Source organism: Scardinius erythrophthalmus, assembly GCF_964197995.2.
Source record: "Scardinius erythrophthalmus genome assembly, chromosome: 16".
Lineage (NCBI taxonomy): Eukaryota > Metazoa > Chordata > Actinopteri > Cypriniformes > Leuciscidae > Scardinius > Scardinius erythrophthalmus.
The window spans coordinates 6,111,209-6,134,938 of NC_138236.1; the positions used below are offsets into that span (position 1 = coordinate 6,111,209).

At 38.7% G+C, this 23,730-nt stretch overlaps 1 protein-coding gene across 1 annotated transcript in view; it reads right to left on the reverse strand.

Annotated features, from left to right (window-relative positions):
- The window catches only part of syngap1b (synaptic Ras GTPase activating protein 1b), a gene marked incomplete at its 3' end in the record, with an annotated part of 90,995 nt that extends 67,637 nt beyond the window's left edge, over positions 1 to 23,358 (reverse strand). Inside the window, 2 exon segments of the mRNA XM_081388322.1 lie at positions 12,681 to 12,786; positions 23,326 to 23,358. Of these exon segments, the coding sequence (XP_081244448.1) occupies positions 12,681 to 12,786; positions 23,326 to 23,343 (124 nt within the window). The 5' untranslated portion in view covers positions 23,344 to 23,358.
- Positions 23,359 to 23,730: the final 372 nt, after the last annotated feature.

Genomic DNA, 23,730 nt, shown 5'->3' on the forward strand with positions numbered 1-23,730 from the left:
CCCTATCTTGCACCCAGCGCAATTGACTTTGTACACCGACGCATGTATCATTCCTATTTTGCACCCGACGCACAGAGGACTTTCCCCTAGACAGACGCACGTCTGTAAATTAGGGAATGAACTGTTCAGAGCTATTTTAAGGGATCATGCTTGGCCATAATGTAGCGTGTGCACAACGCACATTAACTTTGCTTCTCTCATCTACACACAGACGCAGCAGTTGCCATTTTTGCAAACCATACATAATTACAAGGAAAATATTCCACATGAGGGAATTCATTGTAGTGTCCATGAAGATGTAAAAAAAAGCCATAAATCTAGCTTACACATTTACAAAATCATTATACGCCTGTATAACAAAGCTAATTTGGTTGGGTTTCTCCCATCCCCATACAATGTCACTTCTCTGTCTTTTACGGCCCTGACGAGAACGTCAGTCTCCTCGGCTGCGAACCGCTCCTGGCGTGCGCCTGTCAAATCCGCCGTTATAATAGCAATCCGCCATGGAACATATGCGCCTGCTCTTAAAGGGAATGTGAGATGATGCTCTGATTGGTTTATTTCACGTTACACCCAAACCACACCTATGTAGCTACTTCAGACCAACCCATTTTAGATTTGCGTCAGGCGCAAGAGTAATTTATCCCGCTGGTATAATAGCAACAGCGCCCGAGATCCGCCCACAAAGTTACTTGCGTTTCGTGTTTGATACTTGCGTTTCAGATCGTTAAAATAGGGCCCATAGAGAATTGTGCAACATGAATATCTAATATAAATATTATTTAGAAGTTGCATTCATAATCTAAACGATGATTCATGATGCATCTGTGTGTGATCACTTTCTGATAATCATTCAATGCATCTACATTGTCATATGCCACAAAAATCAGTGTGATCATTCCTAGAAATCAATACTAGTCGGCGTTATAATTTTTTTGTGGTAGATCTCTAGATATCAATGCTTTGGCCTCCGGACACACTGGCACCATGATATGCCTGTTGCATATTTCATATGACAGAACATATGAGGCAACAGCACTGGAGCAGAACCGCAAAAACAACAGCACTGAAAATGAATTGCGTGGCCTTGCATGACCTCTGCCTTTTGGGGAGCCGTAGATGTCAGGGATTATTTCAGCCCGTAGTTTTGTATAATCAATATATGGTGCATCTGTAATCATTCAAAAGTTGACTCACACTTTACAGTAAAAGATGTGTCTGGAAAAGGAGCCAGGCACACAGAATTTATATTATATTACAAAATAAAATTCAAAGAGGGTCTAAAATGTCCAAGGGGGAGCGTGCAAACAGAAAGTGAGTATGGCGTCCTCTTTGTGCCAGAGAAATGAAGGTCGGGCCGTGCAAAGGGGCGTTAAATCCAGAGATGCAGAGCCAGGCAGTCATTATCTTAGCAGAAAATTCACAACTGAAGAATTGACTCCATTTTAATTCATGAGCTGGAATTTAAAATGAATCGGCCACATCTTACATCTTGCATTTGAATTGGAATGACAGGAAGAGGAATTTGAATTGTAATTCAAAGAAATTCCATATAGATAATGGATTTTTGGATGTTCTTTCGCCCTGATCTACAGAAGTTAATTTATTAAATTATATCAATGTAATGTATCTATGTCTGTATTTAAGTATGTCTATCTATCCATCCATCCATCCACCTATCTATAATATGCATTAGGTGTGTACTTAATCCTTTATCCTTGTACACAATATTACTCTGTTACTATAGTAAAATAAAGTTTTATTTTTAGAATCTTATACTTTAAATTTTGACTCCACAACATTACAGAAAAATATGTTATTCCTTGGAGATATAAAAAAAATTCTCAGTCGCTTTGTAGCATTTCTCAGATCACAACTGAAATTCTCAAAACTACTTGTTCATCCTCCACATTATCTAGTCATTTGTGCACATCATAAAAGCAATTTCTCATTCTTTTGAACAAATTGCAAATGCTTTGGTACATTCATGCAATTGATTATGTATAATTATCTGCTGTTAATTACATTATCAATTGCTTATGTCAATGTATTATAACAACGTCAAAGTATTAGTTTGATGTATTAGTTAAAAATGGTTGAACTAGTTGTCATAAACTGTCAAGCATATTTTCTGTACATCTCTCAGACTTTGAATCTTGAATATCACTAATGAAGGGAAAGGTAAAGTATTAGATCAACCAATGATTAACTAGGTGCATCTCATGAACCTTCATTTGGCAAGTATAGACAGACAAATTCTGATAATGGAAGAACAACAAGGAAACAAACAGGGTCAACCGTCAGGAAGAAGAAGAGGAGTAATGATGCGTTATGAGACAAAGTGGTAGAAGAGGCCAATGACGTATGAATGTTTCTGATGTAATAAGGGCCACTACCATATTCTCAATCATGACCTTACGAGTCGAAAGTTATACAGCCGAATGCTGGGAGAACAACCTTGTCCGTGTCAGACAATGTTCATTATACTGTTATACTGTATACTTACTGTAATGCTACATTACATGCATTTTACATCATACAGTAAATATACTTTATAGACACTTGTTTTGAGAAATGCACTTAGCCTACTGGTTGCAAATGTTGAGGATGATTCCAGAAATGTTCCAAAGCGACTGAGAAAAACTGTATTAACTTTGAATAAAAAATATGCCAATCAGTATCAGTGGTAAAAGTTTCAGTCACTCATTTTTGTTATAAAAGTTTTTATATTTCAGCCTGAAACTGGTGCAACTGTGAATATAAAAACGCACTTTTTTTCCCAAAAAAACTTTTCTTCTCTTCTGTTGTTCACATATTCTCTCCTCAGGAAGTTTATGTTCTGTCAGTTGATGTGCCAGACGTGGCTTTGGTCATGAATATTAATGCTGCTTTGAGACGTTTGCCCTAACTGATTTGCTGAAAGGCGGACATTGATAGGTGAGAATGCTAGCCGCGTGGGATAACAGTTTACCGTTTGTGTGTTTGTTCAGCCCATTGTCAAAGCAATGGCTGGCAGAATCTTCTGATCGACATTTTAAGCGACGAGCTGCAATTTTTCCCTTCACACCGTGACAAAGCAAAATAAACCTCTTTAAATGATTGTCTCTCAAACAGTGTGTTTATAGTCACAATGTGTGGTTGTTTTGCCCCTTTAATGTGAGCAAGAGGATAAAGCAAATCAAACTGCCCCATGCAGCAAAAAAAAAAAAGAAAAGAAAAAAGTATAGATTGGTTTTTGGGTGCCGCGAGCGCACTCTCCCGTCAGCGGCCGCCCCCAATACTTTTCTTCCCAGAAGTGCATGAGGAGGTCACGAGGTCCTGGAAGTCTCCATTGTCTTCTCGCAATCGCTTAGCGGCCTCCTCCGCCTTTTCTGCCCTTGACGGGGCCACGGCCAAAGGGTACACTGGGGTTCCCCCGGTTGAACGCTCTGTTGTGATGCAACTGTGTCCTCAGAGCGCTTCTTCCTGTGGTAACCCAAAGCACCCCTCCAAAGCCTGTAGGTTTTCGTCAACATGCCATGGCTATCCTGCAGGTTTATCAGGCACGGATGCTCAGGGACATGCACAAGGGTAGAACTGACCCAGGGCTCTTAGATGACCTCGCTCTCCGGGTGACTATAAGGTGACCGCACGCTCCCTGGGCCAGGTGATGTCCACAAACGTGGTCCAGGAGAGACACCTCTGGCATTTAAGAGAGAGGCCGAGTGAACCCGTTTCCTCGACTCTCCCATATCCCATGGCCTCTTAGGCGGCGCGGTCGAGGACTTTGCCCAACAGTTCTCGACTGCCCAGAAGCAGACTGAGGCTATTAAGCATATTCTGCTCCGATAGCTTGCTGCTGCTTCCACCCAGCCGTCGGCACAGAATCCTCAGTCTGCTCGCCGCCGAGGGCGCCTTCCTGCGGCTCCCACCCCTCCCGCCCGGCCCCAGCAGCAGCCTCCACCCGGGCCGCGCCATGGAGGTAGCCGCAGGAAGGTGCCCAAGCCCGCTCCAGCCCTGCAGCCTGCCAAACACCAGACCAAATGGCGCTCCTGAGACGGGCTGCTCAGAGATGGCAATCAGTTCTTTTCAGGAGATGGTAGCAAGACCACTCCTTCCCCCAGTGGAGGGCCAGGGGAGAATATTTTGTTCTCCACTCACCACTGCTCGCCCTCCGGCTCAGTTTTTGGGAGCTTGGTTAGAGCTTCCCAACCTGTCCCACTGGGTCGCGAGAACCATCAGGCTCGGCTACGCGATTCAATTCGCACGGTCTCCTCCCCGCTTTCGGGGAGCCCGTTATACCATGCTCGGTGGCAATGCCCCTGTCATGCGTGCACACTTGCCACCCTACTGGCGAAGTGTGCGATCGAGACTGTCCCTCCAGCTGAAATGAAGTCCGGCTTCTAAAACCCCTACTTCATTGTACCCAAGAAGACCGGTGGGTTACGACCAATCCTGGACCTGCGCGTCTTGAACCGATCCCTTTACAGGCTTCCATTCAAGATGTTGACAGCGAAACGCATTTTCGAATGCGTTCGTCCATTGGATTGGTTTGCAGCGATGGTGGACATGCTGTCAGGACCTGGACAGGACCCCAGCACCTTTGGCATGTCAATTGCCTCGAGTTTCTGGCGGTACATTTGGCTCTGCACTGCTTCCGTGCATTGCTCAAGGACCAACACGTACTAGTCCGCTCAGACAATACTGCGACAGTAGCGTACATCAACCGACAAAGTGGTCTACGCTCTTGCCATATATCGCAACTCACCCGCCACCTCCTCCTATGGAGTCAGAAGCATCTGAGGTCGCTTCGAGCCATTCACATCCCGGGAGAGTTGAACCATGCAGCTGTCTCCCTCCACCCTCAAAGTGTATGTTACCCCTATCGCCGCACATCATAATGCAGTTAAAGGTAAGTCTCTGTGGGGAAGCATGACCTGGTCATCAGGTTCCTTAGAGGAGCGAGGAGACTAAATCCTCCTCACTCTCCTCTTGTACCCTCTTGGGACCTCGCAGTGGTGCTATCTGCCCTGCAGAGAGCTCCCTTGGAGCCTTTGCAGTCAGTGGAACTTTAGTTCCTGTCCATGAAGACAGCGCTCCTGACCACTTTGGGCCTCCATCAAGAGGGTAGTGGACCTGCAGGCATTTTCGGTTGACGAAGCGTGCCTGGAATTCGGGCCAGCCAACTCTCACGTGATCCTGGATATGTGCCAAAGGTTTCCACCACTCCGTTCAGAGATCAGGTGGTGAACCAGGTGGTGTCATCACTTGCTGCGCCATTCCACTCCACGGACTGGATGTGTGCGCTATTTCACTCAGATGAGTTCTTCCTTCCAAGACCCTGAGTTCCTCCTACACTGATGATGCCGTCACCAGAGTGCTGCCCGGTTGCTCAGCCCTCGTGATTGGCTAGGTGTTCCACGTGCATGGTTCCCCCGTTGGGTGACCCCCACATGTGTATTTCCACGGTAAGTCTCCTTCGACTTGTGTTTTCCCTCTATCTCGAGGTTGAAACATTCCACCCTGCGGGCTGGATACATCTGAGTCTTCCATATGCATCCCGTACTCGGGTCATATGTGTATTCTAAGTCCTCCCTATGAGTAGGCATTGTTTTACATGTTCCTCCTGGGATATGTTACCCGGTGTACCTTGGTATTCTTGCGTTAAGCCTAGCCCTTTGTCCGTGCTAGTCTCACGACAGGGGGCTCAGTCTTGCGCAGGGCACTGGAAGAGAGCCGATGTGGGTGATTATACTGGGACCCCCATTTTCGTCAGTCACTGACGTAACTCGTAGTGACTGTACAAAAGGGTTCCTCTGCCACAATCGCTGTACCGCTGGAATAGCCTGGAGTTCAGTCTCGACTCCTCAGCGAGGAAACATAATGCGAGATTATACCCACGCGGTGGGGTGGAATCGCGGCATGCAAATTCCGCAGACCCAACACATTTTCATGCCATTGGCTCGTTTTCTAAAACTCGAAGGTGATAGGAGGAGGAGTTTTTTCTAAAACTCTAAGCGAAACCCCCACTTTCGTAAGTCACTGACGTAACATCTCCATTCCCTACTCAGGGAACGAGGGTTTCATACGTAACCGAGATGTTTTTCAATGATACTAAAATAATAGGAGAAACTAAAAACAAAAAATTAACAGTATGAAAATATATTTTGGGTAATATAAATATATTTAAATTGCAAAAAGATTTTGAAAATATATAACTACAACATGTTGAAAATATATTTAAATTTTCTTAAATTTAAATTAAATCTATGTAAATATTTAATAATATAAATGTTTAGTATTTTAATAGTATTTAATATACTATTACATTTATTATTAATTTAGTATTTAATAGTAAGTATTTTAATATTAGAAATATATTTATAGTCATTTTCTTGTACATTTAAAATATTAAAAATACTATAGTCATAAAAAAGTCTTGATACTACAGTAGTCTGGCAAACTATAGTTTTAATAATTCAGCACTTTTACTTGATATATTAAAAAATTAGTTATTTTGTACTTTTACTCAAGTAGGAATCTAAATGTAATACTATAATATTCCATTAGGGTATGAAATGTATTTTGGTCGCACAAGCATGCCAGCTCATAAACTAGATTAATAATTAGTACTCTTCATGAACTGTACACAAAATCCACACAAACTATTAAAAACATATTATGACCCCAGCACATTTGCTCCCACAATGACTCTCTAATTGAAACCAACTCAGAGAGTCAAAGCTTACAGAAAATCTTACACGACATTGTGGTGCGTTCATCTTGTAAATACGATGATAGCGACGTGACATGAAGGCACAAGGGGAGGTGGACCCTCTGCCACAGGGAATACAGGCGAGCACAGCATTTATTCAGCATTACAACCCAACGGCTGCACAGAGATTCATGGCACTGCGAAGACACAGCATGATGTTCTTTCTGTCTGAAGAAAAACTGCATGCCCATGCTCTGAATCAATAATTCATATAGTTTCATGTGTGTGAAGAACAGGGGAAGAAAGGGTGAACAAAAGAGAACAGGCCTGACTAAACTGTAGTCTCGCCTTTGGCATCCTGCAGGTACAAAGAAATGTTTCCATTAAATGAAATATTGGAAAATGAAATGAAGTCTCTCTAGAAACAGGAAGAGAGACAGAAAGCTAATCATTGGGAGAATCTGTACAAATGTAAGTGCAGTTTCTGACAAGATATTGCACTATGTAGCACTACTTTCTTAACTAAAGCAAGAGCTCTGAGCGCATAAAACTCACAGTAAGATTATGGCTGTGATCTCAGCAATCCGATTCAAAAACAAGCACAGAATGTGCTTGTTATGATGTTCCCCTGCCGAAAATAGCGCAAGCAAAGACTATTTAATATACACCTTCATACTTGGGTGTGTAATGAAGACAAAAATGCCACTTAAAGGAATAGTTCAGAAAAATAAATAAAAAATACATTCTCATTATTTGAACGTGCGCAAAAGTTTGGGGACAGTACGTTTTTTTTATGTTTTTGAAAGAAGTCTCTTATGCTAACCATTTATTTGATTAAAATTACAATAAAAACATGAATACTATGAAATATTTAAACCATTTTAATATATTTTGAAAAGTAATTTATTCCTGTAGTAGACAAAGCTACATTTTCAGCATCATTACTCCAGTCTTAAGTGTCACATGATCCTTCAGAAATCCTTCTAATAAACTGATTTGTTGCTCAATTATTATTATTATTATCAAAACAGTTTTATTATTAAAACAGGTCTGCTGCTTAATTTATGTGCAGCATTTATTCAAAATCTTTTGTTATATTATACATGCCTTTATTGTTACTTTTAATTAATTAAATGCATGCACGCTAAAACATAGCGAGCTATACTGTATATATATATAAATTCTTGTTGGTTTAACTTAAAAAAGTTACCTGGTTGCCTGAAAATTTGAGTTTATTGAAATTAAAAATTTTAGTTAATAAAATGAAGCAGATTGGTTTGATAAATAGAAACTGTCTGAACCACATTAATTTTCTAAGTTAACTTGAGTAAAATTGTGTGTGTGTGTGTGTGTGTTTGTTTTTGTTCTTTCTTTATGAATGAAAATCTTAGTAGAACACAATCAATACAGAGTAATCTCAATATAGTAAACGGTGAATTTTATTTATTCATTTTATTTGTATTTATTTTATGAATAAAATAACATTTAGCATTAAGATGTTCACAGAACATCATTGTATACAAAAAAAAAACTGTATATAGATTCTTCGAAATTATAGCATACAGGTTTGGAACAACATGAGTATAAGTAAATAATGACAAATCTGTCATTTTTGGATGCACTATCCCTTTAAAAGTGTACTCCTTTAGTGCACTCAGATGAAGACATCTGCATAAAACACAAATGCCTTGTCTCAAAATCTTTGCCCAGTCACACGCTGTTAGTTAGCTAGCTGAGAGCAATATGCTCTGCCATCCCAAATAAAGAGAATTTTATTCATTAATGTGACTCATTTTCTCATGTGACTATATATCTCGCCACATCACAGTAATTCCTTTAGCCTAGAACTATTTTCATAGCCAGTGCTGTACTGTCAAGTTGGCTTTTTGTCAAGATGAAATTTCTTACAGTATGTGCTATGAAATTTAATTTAACTATTAACAGTATTATTTATTTAAGGCTGAAAATGAACATTTTGTCATCATTTACTCATCCTCAAGTGGTTCCAAAGCCGTATTAAATTCTTCTTGGCCGCCGAAAAAAGATCTTTGAAATGTCTGAGTTGCTTTTTACAACTCAATTAAAGTAGGTATTTATACCTTAAAATACCACAACAGCGCCATAAATGTAGTCCATAAAAGACATTTGAACTCATATGTTAGATTTGTGTGAAGAATAGATCATAATTAAAGTGTTGAAGACAAAACCTTGTGTAAGTTGTGTCCATTTTGACATTTTAAAATTACACACAAGCACAAATGAGATTGAAGAGCTCCAGCGGAAGTAACATCTCTGGTTTTGCAGAAGAAAGAAATAGTACATGAGGGGGAGTAAATAATTTTTGGGTGAATTATTCTTTTTATTATCCAAAAGACCAAAAGGTATTTTAGATCCATTCTAACCAACAACAGCAAGTGATTTGCAGCACTTACAAAAATTCCCTCACATAGATGTCACATAGCAGATAATATTTTCTACTATTAATAAATTAACACTACCTTGAGGCCGATTTTATGGCCTGGATCTGGACAAACCTTCTTGGATTTCGCCGCATAAGAGCCACTGCATTGGTGATTTGCAAATTGCAATTAACAACCAACATTAACCCAAAGCTTTAAGTGCTTGTTTATTACTTAGTCTTCAATTAATTCTAACGCCCAAGGCAGCACAAAAAAACATAAAAAAATTGACTGCATCAGTGAAAGTACTCTACATCCAAAGACAAACTTCAACCACGCGGACCAATGCTTTCAGAATTTCCTTTTCAATTAATTCTTTCGAGGGCATCCTAGCAAATAGCTTCTGACCATACTTAGCTGCTTAAAGCCAAATAATTCTTAAAGGAGAAGAGAGTAATCTATTTTATGTTAAAACACTTTCTATGTGGTGTGGTACCACCGCTATCTGTGGTGGTTTCACAATATTGCACAGTTTATTTGGGTACTTTTTCATGTCAATTTCTAGCTCAATCAATGATCTGTTTGCTTAGGGCAAAAGAAATGTGTTTGAAAATTATATTTGCAATTTTGTTTAGCGCTAAGGGCACCAGAATTACACATTTCACCTTTAACTACCAAACTCGATATTATATAAGGTGTATTAGTCAGTAAAGCAACAAATAAAAGCTACATCATCCTTCGCAAGTAAGGAAAAAATCCAAAATGGTGGAGAGTTGATGTAAATGTAAATACTCAAAAACAGAAATAAAACAGTTAATGAAAAAAACATGCAAACTCCACAGAGAAAGGACTCCTGGCTCAGCCGGTGTTCGAACCCGGAGACCTTCTTGCTATGAGGCGACAGTGCTACCACTGACTCACCGTGCCGCCCGTTTTAAGGATTTTTATATAGAGCACTAATTAAGAAAACAGGTTATGCAGTGTTTAGACAGCGAGGCTGCTCACTAAAGTGTGGAACAGAGCTAAATAGTCTCATCCTGAAAGTCTACACATGTGCAAATTAAGCTGGAACCACAGGAAAAGACACTACAAAATAGGTCACTGTGTCATTATGCAATGAAGAATTAATCTATAGTTCACTGAACGTTACCCCCCTTCCCACCCCCAAATAGCATGCCTTGTCAGCTAATTTACACCATTCTCCTGAGATAAATTCCATTCAATATTTCGTTTTCCTTAAGGCCTCTTTTTCTGGAAGGCATATGGTGGTATGGAGCCCCTGTGTTGCTCAGAGAAAAGCTCACGTTCATTAGAACGTATAGCTGTGGGCAGCCCTTCTCGGAAACCGTGCAAATCCCAAATCGTTGTCACGGAAACTGCGAAAGGAGTCTCGGATGATCAGCAGAGGGCCACCTCGTTCAACACCTCGCACGGATGTGCTATTCACCAGGAGTCAGCATGCTATACTCTTACAAATAAAGGTTTTGCAGTGATGCCATAGAAGAAACATTTTTTTCTTACAGTAGTTTGAAGAACATTTTTAAGGCTAGATATAGGCAAAAACATTGTGTTTTCACACTCTGGTCAATTTTGTGCTCTTTGGCTTTTCATAACGTGCTTTTTCAAACTAATGGAAAGAAAATAGTAAGTGTTTATTTTATAGCACTTTATCTATTTGCATATATTTCAATTACAATGCATATCCTTAAAGCCCATTTTGTCAAAATGAGCCAGAAATCTTCACTTCAGTAAGAAACCAAAGTTTTATTCTGTTTATATATATATATTAACTTTTATCTATACTGGAATATATATATATATATATATATATATATATATATATATATATATATATATATATATATATATATATATATATATATATTTAATTAATTATGGAGTAATAAAAATCCCTTATGTAAAAAACCTTTGACTCTAATAATAACAAACAACAACATGAAAAAAATTATTTTGAAACTGGCTTTATCCAATGTTTAGATTTCTGTCCTGGAAATGTATGCAAATTTAGTGCATATTAAAAGGGGTACTTCACCACTGGCAAAATGGGCTCTCAATAAAACTTGGCTGCTGAAGTTTTGCTTCTTAGCAAACTTTTAGTCATAATGGTGTCGACTTGTATTGTTCCCAGGTGCAAGAATTCAAAGAGTAAATGTTTAGCGGGAGTGAGTTGCTTTCGGATTCCAGGGAAGGATCCAGCGCGTTGTAGACAGTGGCTAAAGGCTGCAAAGAATCGTAAATACTGAGAGAATGCCACGACAGAAAATCTGAAAAACCTCTGTGTTTTTAGTAAACATTACAAACTGGATAAACATGAACAGTGTTTTAGGCCAAACGGTGGAAGAAAACTGAAAGAAACTGCAGTTCTGTCAGTTTCACTCAAAGAAAAATAAAAATGTGGAAGTATAATCAGTAGTTTTCACAAAGACCCCAGAGCTGTCAAAAGTCAAACGCGTAATCCGGTGGACATTTGCTGACAAATGAATGTGAATTTCTCGGTCCAGGTAACAGAATGAGTAAACTTTGTTCATTTATATATACTGCCGATATTGTAAAAATACAAAGCGGGCTGAAAATCATAAATAAAGTTACACTTTAAAGGTAGGCAATTGCAGAGAGGCTAGCAATAGCAAGTTAGCTTTGAAAGCATGAGATCCCACCCTCCCTTCAGAGCATCTCCAAAGCCATGCCTCCTTCAAAACACATGAACGCACACAGCAGATTCTGCAAAGCATCACGAGAGATTGCGTTAAATTAAATAGAACACAGAACATTAGAATTATATCAAAGTAAACAATTTACAGAGCTCTTGCTTGAACCACTTGACTGCTGCAGATTAATTTCGGTGTTGATAGTGTTGACATAGGAATGCATAAATCAGCTCCGGGTAGAACCTCACGGGTTCCCATCTTGTAATCACATTTACAACACGGGGTGAACTCAGCATAAGCTTGTTGTTTTGGTTAAGGAGGAACTGTAAATGGCGGCTGCTTTTCGTTTGTGGTAATGACGTGTGATTTCAGCAGTTGGCGTTGGTATGGAAATACATATGTTGTCGAACCGAATGCAATGATTGGATGAATGTTTTTTGGTCCTGAGACTTCCACAGAAGATATATGTACATGTTTTATTATTTAGACCACTTCTATTATTGATTGCTATCAGGATGTTTTAACCAGTAAAACAGTATATCAACCAGTATAAAACAAATTGCCTACCCTACCTTTAATTAGATAATGCCTCATTTGCATATTGAAACAATTTCAGAAAAAAGTTAATACAAAAAAAAAGTTTGTACTTAATGTAATCAATCAACTGGGGAATAATGGTGATATCTATTAGTTAAATGTTTTACCCTATTCACCTGATGTCTTGCCTTAATAATCTAAAGAACTTTTTTCAACTATAAAAACCTTTTGTGCAATGGAAAGGTTCCATGGATTTTAAAGGTCCTTCATGGAACTACTAAAGAACCTTCATTTTTAATAGTGTAGGCGCTTTGTTAAAGGTGTCACTGTCATAAGGCATCAGATCGAGTGGAAGCAGGACGGCACGTCTGCACGACTCACCCATTTCAGGATGGTGCCTCCCCTCCACAGGCACGCTGACCGTCCGTCGCAGCAGCTTGTTCCTGTGCGACTCGGAGCGCCGCTCGCGCATCAACAAAGGGTGAACCTGCGGGAGAGCAGAGATAAAAGGTCAGTGCAAAGAGTGTGAGGTCAATACGGCAAGCTGAGTCAAACCTGCAGGGCTCTGCGCTAAACCAGTCGGAAACCTCCGCTATTAAAACAACAAGTCCCGTTGAGACTAGATTCCTTAAAATAATAAAGCAATGGTGTGTGTTTGGGGTGAGTGGGGAAAATAATTGCAAACTTGTGTGTTAAATGTGTTTATTTAAGCCTCGGTATGCGGCTGCATCTCACGGGAGTTCTTCTTAATAGGGAGAGCTCACTCATCTTCGTGAGCTCGGGGTCCGCAAGCACACGGAGGACAACATCAACGCCTTCAAATTGCACAGGGGTTGTTTAGCGGCGTGAGCGTCTCTCCTGTGTTCGCCGGCACTATCCGGAGGGAGATACGATCGGGATATCGAGAGCAAGGCTGTGAAGGAGGCGATTACCTACAGTCTGGTGTGATAAATGAGTGGGGCAAGAGAGGATCAGACACTGAGCCCTATGGGAAGCAGCTAAAATGTTTCAGGGGTGGCCTTGTCACTCGGACCCAGCTGCATTATGGGAAACTCTTTCCATTTTTATGCACAGCTCAGCTTTTCACACACGGAGAAAAATGCAGATTTAGGAGGTCTGAAGGGATCGACACAGCTGACTGACAGTAAGATAATGGTGCGCACTCTGCCTGACGGTGCATTCGTGCGGTTTGTCTTTATAGTTTAAAAAATGAAGGATGTCTACATTATGTTATAACCATGAGGGTGTTTTCTGTTAGGGCAAAGCAAACTAAATATTATGTTTTACTTGTATGTCTTCTAAAATGGCTCTATAGCCAGCTGCAACAAAATTGCATGAAGTATTGCCTCATAAAAGATGCACAGCATGCAATAAATCCTTCATGACTTACTAGAAAGCATGCAAGATCGCGTACATGCCCTTTTATGTGAACAATTATCTACTATGCAGGCAGTGCAGATTTATTTTTAAGGATAAACTCAGTGCACGCCATTAAAGGGACAGTTCACCCAAAAATGAAGATTCTGTCATTACTTTAATAAAATCTGAGAGCTTTCTGTCCCTCCATTGACAGCTACGCAACTGACACTTTGACACTTCAAAAAGTTAATTAAAAGATCGTAAAACTAATCCATATGAATTGAGGGGTTTAGTCCAAATTTTCTGAAGAGACACAATCGCTTTATATGATGAACAGATTTAATTTAGGCTTGGTCTGTTACAATCATGCTGACAAGAAACTGAAACCAATAGATTCACATCTACAATGTGTATCAGGACTTGTGGGACTCTACTTGTGATTTCAGATGGGCAACACAGTCGTTGGCTTGGCAGCAATTACCTGGTTCAATGTTATCTGGCACACAACACAGAGAGTAACTGTGAACAAAACACAGAGTCAGAGACTGGGTGGAGATGGACCCACTACTGATCGACAATCAGCTGCCCAACAGACGAGCAATCACTGGATATAGAGCACAACAGTGCCCGCCCACTTTTCCAACAGCCTTGGTTCCGGAAGTCTTCATTAAAGAGTTACAAGACATTAGCCGCGTTTCCATTACAGATTTGCGCAAATGTTTTGCGCTATTATCTAAATATCGATAAAAAACTATTGCGAAATGACGGCGTTTCCATTAACCGATGTTATGCGACTAAAACGTCCTTTTTTCTCTCGCGATAAGTCATTCCAAAAATCACGGCAACTGACGTTGGTTTATAAAATATCACAGCCAACGCATTAGACATTATTATTATTAATGGAAGGAGACGTGGCGTGTTATCCAAGCATAAATGGCAGGGAAAGACCCTTAATGCGAACGACACATGGAGTTTCTGGGTGTTTCGCCCTAATTTCTGCTCCGAGGTTTTGATTGTGGCATTTCTTTGAGATTTAGAATCCAGTATTCCTATAGTCTAATTATTATTATTTTTTTAATGAATTTAATAAAGAACTCTGTCTCGTATTCTGTCCAAACGATCCATGTAGGCTATTTTGTGTCCATTCGTTTTTCCTTTTTAACCCGTAGTTGAAAAACGAAAAATGAACGGTTGTTGTCTTTTTAAAACGCAAAGTTGAACACCAAAATTTTAATTTGAACTGGCTACACCAGCTGCTGCGCAAAAAAAAGTAAATATCGAAGAATTTTCAGATTTTTGTTTATGACTTTTTGCCCCTTTATTAAACATTTAAAATAGTCACAAATTAATATGGAAAACATCTCGATTTTACTGGTTTTCTAAGGCCAAATTAGAACCTGGAATTGATGTTTTCCCGCAGTGCTGAATGAGAAGAGCCATTAATATTATTAATAAACTATTGTTTTGGCTAAAATCACATCTCCATCTCCGCTGTTAAGCAGATGCGCTTTTAGAGAGAAATGCACCTTTCATACGAATTACAAAATCAGAAGGTATTAGCTCGATTCGAATTTGTTCGTTTTAAAGTGGACATTTCAAGCTTTAGCCTATATTTTGTTTCAGTTCTCGCGCTCCAGTTTACGGATATCATGAAAGTGCGTCTGATTGTTTTCTTTTACTTTACAAAAGCACAACGTTTTATTTTGTTATTGTGAGTTTACACAAATAAAAGTAGTTGAAAATAATGTATTATTATTTTCTGTATGGCCAGAAATGATAGAGTATTTTTAAGTTGTTTCCACTGTTGATAGGAAAATGCAAGTGTTCACGCCCGCGCCTCCGTGCCATGCAGTGCGCGCTCCTCACTCAGCTTTGTTCTTTTTTTTGCATAAAAGCGTCTTCTAAATATAGCCTATTAAATGTTAAAATAAAATAATATAAAATAATTATTAGGCCTATTTGCGTAGCTATACATGGACCTCAAACACACCGCGTCTTCTTAGTCAGGTGACTGTAAATGCGCAAAAACTGTTTCCATTGCAGTTTTGCGAAATATTCCTTTTTCGAATTGCCTGAAAAACCACCTCATGAGAGCGTAAAAACTTTTTTGCGATAAACGGGAGTTTTTGCGAAATTGACGTGTTTCCATTGAGCGTATTTTTAATTCGCAATTTCAATTTGCGCAATTTGAAGGGTAATGGAAACGCGGCTACTGACCAAACCAACCAGCGATGTACATGGTGAATCACAACGATACAAACTCTCTTTTGATCTAATGGACGAAATAAACTCACATTTTATATATAAATGCGAAAGGAGATGACGGAAAAAACATACGGAGAACATCAGCCTTCGTATCTGCTCTTATCGCCGCAAGATCACGGCAAACGCTGTGAGTGTGTGTTAGAAATCAGGAATGGTGAGAGAACATTGTGCTTGGTACGTTTTTCATTTTCAAACCAAACATAGGTGAGGTCTTCAGCTGACAAGGTTTAAATCCCTTCTGGCTTTCTCACTTCCCGTAATGTTTCCGCATTAAGTCAGTAGCCGGAGAGAAGGCGTCTTTTGAGGCTGTTCGAATGCATGAGTGTCTGCAATCCGGTCGAATGCATTTTTGACTACCTCTGGAAGTGGTCGAAAGTGCTCAAGCTCAAAACGTTTTAGGGTACATTTATATGACGACGATGTAATAAAAATTGAAAACGTTTTTCCTTTGCATTTTTCGCGGACAGATGAAAACATTGTCAAAACTATCCCCGTTCACACGGATCTGCGGAAACGACTAAAAACGCTGTGAATGAACAGCGCGGTTTAAAATCTTCCCGGTCTACTGACGTTTGTTATGGCATCCACTTCAAACATTACAATGCTCATGATAACTTCCATTAACTCTACAATAAGTAGATCCACTTCTCCTTCGACAGCGATGCCATAGAAATATACAGAGCTACCGCAAAAGGCGCATAAGGTCTATAGACTGAAAACAAAATAAGCATGCGCATAACTTCACCATTTGTGTTTTTATGGTTTACACGGAGATGATAACGGTACATTTAGTCATTTAGCAGACGCTTTTGTCCAAAGCGACTTACAATTTAGGACTAAATTAAGAGAGTCATCGTGAAGAGGCAAAAACAGCGCAAGAAGTGCTCAAAATACAAAGTTGAGGCATTGTTCAGAGTAGCATAAGCCCGATAAGGGAAGATTAATGGAAAAGGAAAGATTTTTTTTAATTTTTTTAAGAGGTTAAGTCGGGGGTCGGCAACCCGCGGCTCTTAAGCGCCGCCCTGGTGGCTCCCTGGAGCTTTTTCAAAAATATGAAAATGGAAAAAATATTTTTTGTTTTAATATAATTTCTGTAGGAGGAAAAACATGACAAACATTCTTAAAGTTTTTCAACGTTGTAAAAATGTGTATAATAAATATTTAATTTCAACATTTCTGTCAACGAACATTTAATCACGAATGCTCATTGTAGCCTACTTATTTTGATACTAAGGGGCTAATAAAGCTAATATAGACACTTACAGCATGTGTTGCCTTCATTATAAGGTTTATATAAGGCTTTTAATTTTTTGCGGCTCCAGACAGATTTTTTTTTTTTTTTTTTTGGTCCAATATGGCTCTTTCAACATTTTGGGTTGCCGACCCGTGGGTTAAGTGCTCACGGAAGAGATGAGTTTTCAGTTGTCTTGAATGTTGTCAGGGATTCTGCATTCTGGATGAGGGTGGGGAGAGCATTCCACCAGCATGGAACCGTGAATGAGAATGTTCTGGAAAGTGATTTTGTGGCTCTCTGTGATGGAACCACGAGCCGTCGCTCGTTGACCGATCGTAGGCTTCTGGTAGGGATGTAGACTCGTAGGAGCGAGTGAAATTAGGAGGGAGCTGACCCTGTGATAGATCTGTAAGCAAGCATCAATGCCTTGAACTTGATGCGAGCAGCGAGTGGTAGCCAGTGCAGAGAGATGAACAGAGGAGTGACGTGGGCCCTTTTTGGCTCGTTGAAGACAAGACGAACTGCAGCATTCTGAATCATTTGTAGAGGTTTAGTTGCACATGATGGAAGTCCAGCCAGAAGAGCATTGCAGTAATCAAGCCTAGATATGACCAGGGCCTGGACGAGAAGTTGTGTTAGGAAAGGCCTGATCTTCCTGATGTTGTGCAGTGCAAACCTGCATGATCGAGCTGTCTTTGAAATGTGGTCTGTGAAGGTCAGCTGGTCATCCAATATTACTCCAAGATTTCTGACCGACCTTGATGGGGTGATTGATGATGAATCTAGCTGGATAGTCAGTGATAGCTTTGAGACATCTGTGTCCTGTTGTTTAACATCTAGCTGTTTTGAACCCAAGAATCCTTTCTGTGTGTGATAGTGGTATCGGTTTAAAAAAATTGCATTTTGTGTTTTTCCGTTTTTGCTTGAAACCGATGTTGTGTCAACGGCCCCTAGACACATTTAGACCTGTATTTAGCGTCATTCACTTGTGATCGGATTGATGAAAATACTTCTTGATACCAGGGCCATAGTGCCAGTTCCTTGTTTTGATTCTCTGATTGGTGGATATTTTGCTGCAGAATCATGGGTATATAATTTATATAATGGGGAGAATAATGTAATCTTTCATTAGGAATTCCACTGCTAAATTTGCTTATTTAAAAAAAATAATAATAATAAGGTTAAATAATGCAGAATGATGGCTTAACAACCTCAGAGTAGTGCTGTCTTTAATGGTTTATAAGTTATCATTAAAAATAATTTCCCTTGGATAAAGGATGCCCTATATTTAATGAAATTAGAGAAAAGTAATTTTCTTTTCAGTGGCAACAGTATTTTTTATTAAAATTTGGTAGCCATTTCTCCAGCTTGATCCAGACTTCACTGTATTATATATATATATATATATATATATATATATATATATATATATATATATATATATATATATATATATATAAACCAATAGCAGATCGGGAGCGTGTTAGAAGGAAAACAATTGATTATGTGTTGGTGACACTAATTTCACCTTTAGAATACAGTAGTTCAGCTTTGAGGCATCTGTGTCCTGTTGTTTGAACATCTAGCTGTTTTGAACCCAAGAACCCTTTCTGTGTGTATCCCACCTAAATCTGGACTGAGCTCAGGCTTGGCAAACGCATCCATGCTGCTCTATAGGGGAGTATGCCATATGTCATATATCTAAACCAGCCCAGCTGTGTGATGGGGCAGGTGAGGGAGGAAACAGGGAGGAGAGCAGCAGGTGTGCAGTCCGTTCTGTCCTAATGGTACGCTAATAGATCACAGCCCAACCTGACAGCACCCTGCCGGCAGCCCGACTGACCCCGAACCTCGACTGACTTCGCTGACACCCCGCTCCATCCCGGATCTGCCCCGTGAACACCGCGGTATCACAGCAGAACAGCGAAGGTAAAGAGAAGAAGGATGAGATCTGTCTGCTTCTATCAACATCACATCACTGTCAGGTTCCAGCTGCTCTGGTAATAAATGACACAGGATGATTTTCACTTGTTTGTATCCTGATCCTGAGAACGTTGTACCAGAGATATATTATCTCCTGTTTCATTTCTACTGTGCAATCATTGAATTATGGATTGAAAATACAGTTGCAATCAGTCAGATGTGGCAGTTGAAAGATATAGATAGATGGATGCACAGTTTTCTCACCACAAATATATGGAAATTAATTCTCCACCTACAACAAAATGGCAGCCTTGTTGCAGCTCTACATTGCTTTTTACATTTTTTAATAGTGATAAATGAAATAACAAAACAGACATCTTTAGACCTATGTTAGTGCATTCAAGTAACTTCTATTCAACAGTTAAAAGAGGTTAAAATTAGCATTGGCGTTGAGACTAACATTTATAAGCCAGAACTCTCCTAAAAGTTGACTAAATAAATTTGAAAACATTATAATATACAATCTTTTCTTTTCCTGCCTCTGACTAGCAATAGCAACTAAAACCTATTGGCTATTTTAGATAAGGAATCCCATTCATTTACTCATTAGGGGAAGAGATTTTTAACAATAACTTCTAAACATTTAAAGACAGACTTACTGTGAGCAATGAGCGTGTTAATTGATGATATGCTTCTATTGAAGCCGTCAGTCTGCATGATTTCAAATTATTTTTAAGTCTTTCTGCAACACACACACACACACACACACATATATACAGTATATTATAAATAATCAGTAACTGATTATTTGCAACCTGAATTACGTAATCAGATTCCAAAAATTAAATACTTGCAATTAGAATATCTTACATTTTCAAATCTGAATTTATAATCAGACTAGTTACTTTTTACTGATAACATGATTACTTCATTATCAGAAAAAAATTATTTATAATTTATTAATCCTCCCTAATTATTCTTTTCAGTTTTCTTTTCAAAAAAAGCCTATTGCTTATATGAGTATTTGGAAAGTCTTCTGTTTTTTTTGCAATTGCACAAACAAACCGGCCACTCGGAAAATTAAAACATCGCACGACATAAAATATTTCATCTTTTTTAGTAAGTGTTTTATTTTGACTATTATTTTTATTTTGCTGTGATATACACCCTGTAACTGGTTGGTTTGGTTAATGGCATGAATTAACAAAGACTTTATTCAAATCCCTTTGGGGAAAATGAATGGGAGAAATACTGCCAGAAAGGACGTTGCAAAACTAGACAGCTACTGTTGCTCTCTATGGGAAAGAACCATTTCATGAGCTCTCCTCATATTTTCACGTGACACATCCCAGGAATCCATTACATAATCTTTTCCTCCAGTTCAAACAGACTCCCACAATGCTAACGGCTCTTCTCAAAGACTTGTCATGTTCTGTCACAGCGTCAGCTGCGATCAAAGCCTCTCTGTTGACTGTGTCCATACTAATTAATATATTTACTGTGACATCTTGGAATACCACAATGAAACACAATGCGAGCAGCCACAGAGAGCGATTTGGTTAGCGCATGATTCCATAGCCTGATTCCTGGGGCAACTACAAGAATGGCTGCCGCCCACTCACAGCGAGAGAAGCCTTGCTCTGGGTCTACTTGCGTAACGCAGTGTCACGGTTGCACAGATCTGTACGAGGACCATTCATCTGAGGGCTGGTGCACAGAGAGTGTGTGGAGTCGGACGTGGGCCACTGTCACCAAACATCAATTAGGATCTAATGACATGGCGGCAAATCACTCCTCACTCTCTCACTCCCTCTAAAGGCTGTTTCTGAGCATAGCAACAAGTCACTACATTTCTATCATCCACGTAACTGTAACCTACTCTGAATCTGATTCTCTTTCAACGTGATTTTACGTGATGGCTCAAATTAGCTGTAAATCAGACAATTAAACATATTTAAATGTATTTAGACGGTTATTGATATAATGTATCAATGTCATTTCATGAAATACATATCAAGTGGTATTTATTTTAAGAAATATAAGCACACTTTTAAAAAACAAAATTACCAGAAGTAGTTTTTAGGTGTTTTTTAAATTATATAATATAATATATAATATTAATATAATTATTATAATATATAATGTAATAAATAATTTATATAATAAATAATAGTAACACTAATAGTAAATATATGTATATTAAACATTATATATTTTTTTTTTCTTTTTTTTAAAAAGTAAGTCCTATACACACACACACACACACACACACATATGTATATATATATATATATGACGAAGTTTGACGTTTAAGTACTAAAATTAAAAGCAAATTAGAACAAATAAAAATGGTAACATCATAAACTGATTGGAAAGTACTTTACTCGCCTCACTCATCAACACCTCCTGAAACAATCAGAGAAAGCATGTCTTCCTGCAGACTCCCAGAGTGCAAATGTCTTCATGGAGGAGATGATTGTCATTCACTACAGGACCTGAATGAAGACCCTTCACACACACAAACAGGGCTGCAACTGTCCCCTGCAGCAGATGAGTGACAACCATGAATATTTCATGGTGCTCATCTTCACAGAGGTGACAGCCATTAGCCTGTCACGACTGATTCACATCTATTCAAAGTGTGGCCTTATCAGGACATGCAACAAAACGGGTGCAATTAGTCAGGACGGTGCCTCTGATTAATGAGCCTCTCAGCGCTCTCCTCCACTAGAGACCTGATCCACATCGCTGCCTGCTTTACAGTTCAGCCAGCGTGTCCATTAGATCCACAGGCACTGCACCGGCTGACTTCCTCAAGGTACGCTCAGACTAGACTCTAAAGGTACTTGCACACTGAGTCCGAAATTCGCGTATAATAAATCCGACTCATGTTTTGTCAATCACGTTTACACACTGCCACCGAAACTTTCGCCCGTCATAAAAAAATTCGGATCGGGTTCGATTTTCTGCGGTTTTCACATCCGTAGCAAGCATTTTGAGAGGTGTTTTGACAATTCAAATCCGAAAAAACGCACACTCAGACACACTGTTAGACTCAGTGTGCAAGGACCTTAAGAATGCAATAAAAAAGAATGGGGTTGGAATTTGTGGGGTTCATTTAACATGCAAAGGAACTTGTGTTCACATCCCAACCTAATATATATATTTGTATTGTTTTTATTTACTAAAACAAGCAAATTGCATCTGAACCCCTCCATCAGTGATCATTTGAATAAGAAACTATTTATCTTTTCCAAATTTGAAATGCAGTTTTAATAAATTGCGAGTAATCACTGTTTGGTTAACTGCAGCAATTTTGTGTACATTTCATTTGCTAAAAAAATTTAAATATATATTTTTTAATATTTATATAGACTTTTAATTAATAACTAAAATATATATATATTATATATATTATAATATTATATATGCTATTCTAATAATATAATATATTATTTATCAGGTATATTACAACATTATATTTACATACGCTATTATACAGTAATATGACATGATACTGTATACTGTATTTATACTGTATTACAATAGATTATTAATCGGATATATTACAACAATAATAATTAATTAATATAACAATATATATTTATCGGGTTTATTATACAATATAAATATTATATAATATATATATATTTTTACATACACTATTATATTATGACATAATACTGTATATTGTACTTATATTATAACCTGATACATGTATAAATAAAAAAATATATATTGTGCATGTGTGTGTGTGTGTGTATATATATATATATATATATATATATATATATACATACACACACACACACACACATGCACAATATATATTTTTTTATTTATACATGTATCAGGTTATAATATAAAACATACATATATATAAAACATACATAATAACTGCTCCTTACTTTTGTAACTTGCCATTGAAAAATATTTAGAATAAAAACTGGTATTATCTTCTTCAAATATTGATTTAATCAGACTACTGATAATTTACAAACTGATAATAATGACTCACCACACTTAATACTTATGCGAGTTACACAACTGCACTTACATCACTCCCAGACTGTACATGCAAGTCAACTAAAGAATATAGAAACAGAAAGTGTGTGTTTTGATCCGTTGCAAGTCTCAAATAAAGATCCTCATGTTACCACCCGGCACACAAACTCAGTAAAGGAACAGGCTGGAAAGGAAGTGCATGAGGAAGTGCATGATTACATGTGATTGGGCTGCCAGTACCTCCTCCTGGTCCAACATGTAGAGCTGATTTCCACTGATCACACACAGACGAGGATTCCAGTCGGGTTGCTCGTAGGAGGGAGCAGCAGCGAAGGAGGGCTGTTGTCGGTAGGAGGGGGGGACAGCATACCTCGCATCTGGGAGAGGAGGAGGAGGAGGAGAGGACAACAGGTAAGGGACTGCATGTTGATAATAAAAATGCAAGACAGAACTATGCTTTAATTCCAATTAGTTCAAAGTCTATATTTAACCGGAACATACAACATTTGACCAGTATGAGGTGCTGTTACCAAACATTCATCTGCAAAGTCATCCACTTAATTTAAATAATCTATACCTCGAATGCAGCGCAAGTCGCTTTGAATAATGTTAGCATTCAATTGTCATGGTAAAATTAATTTATGC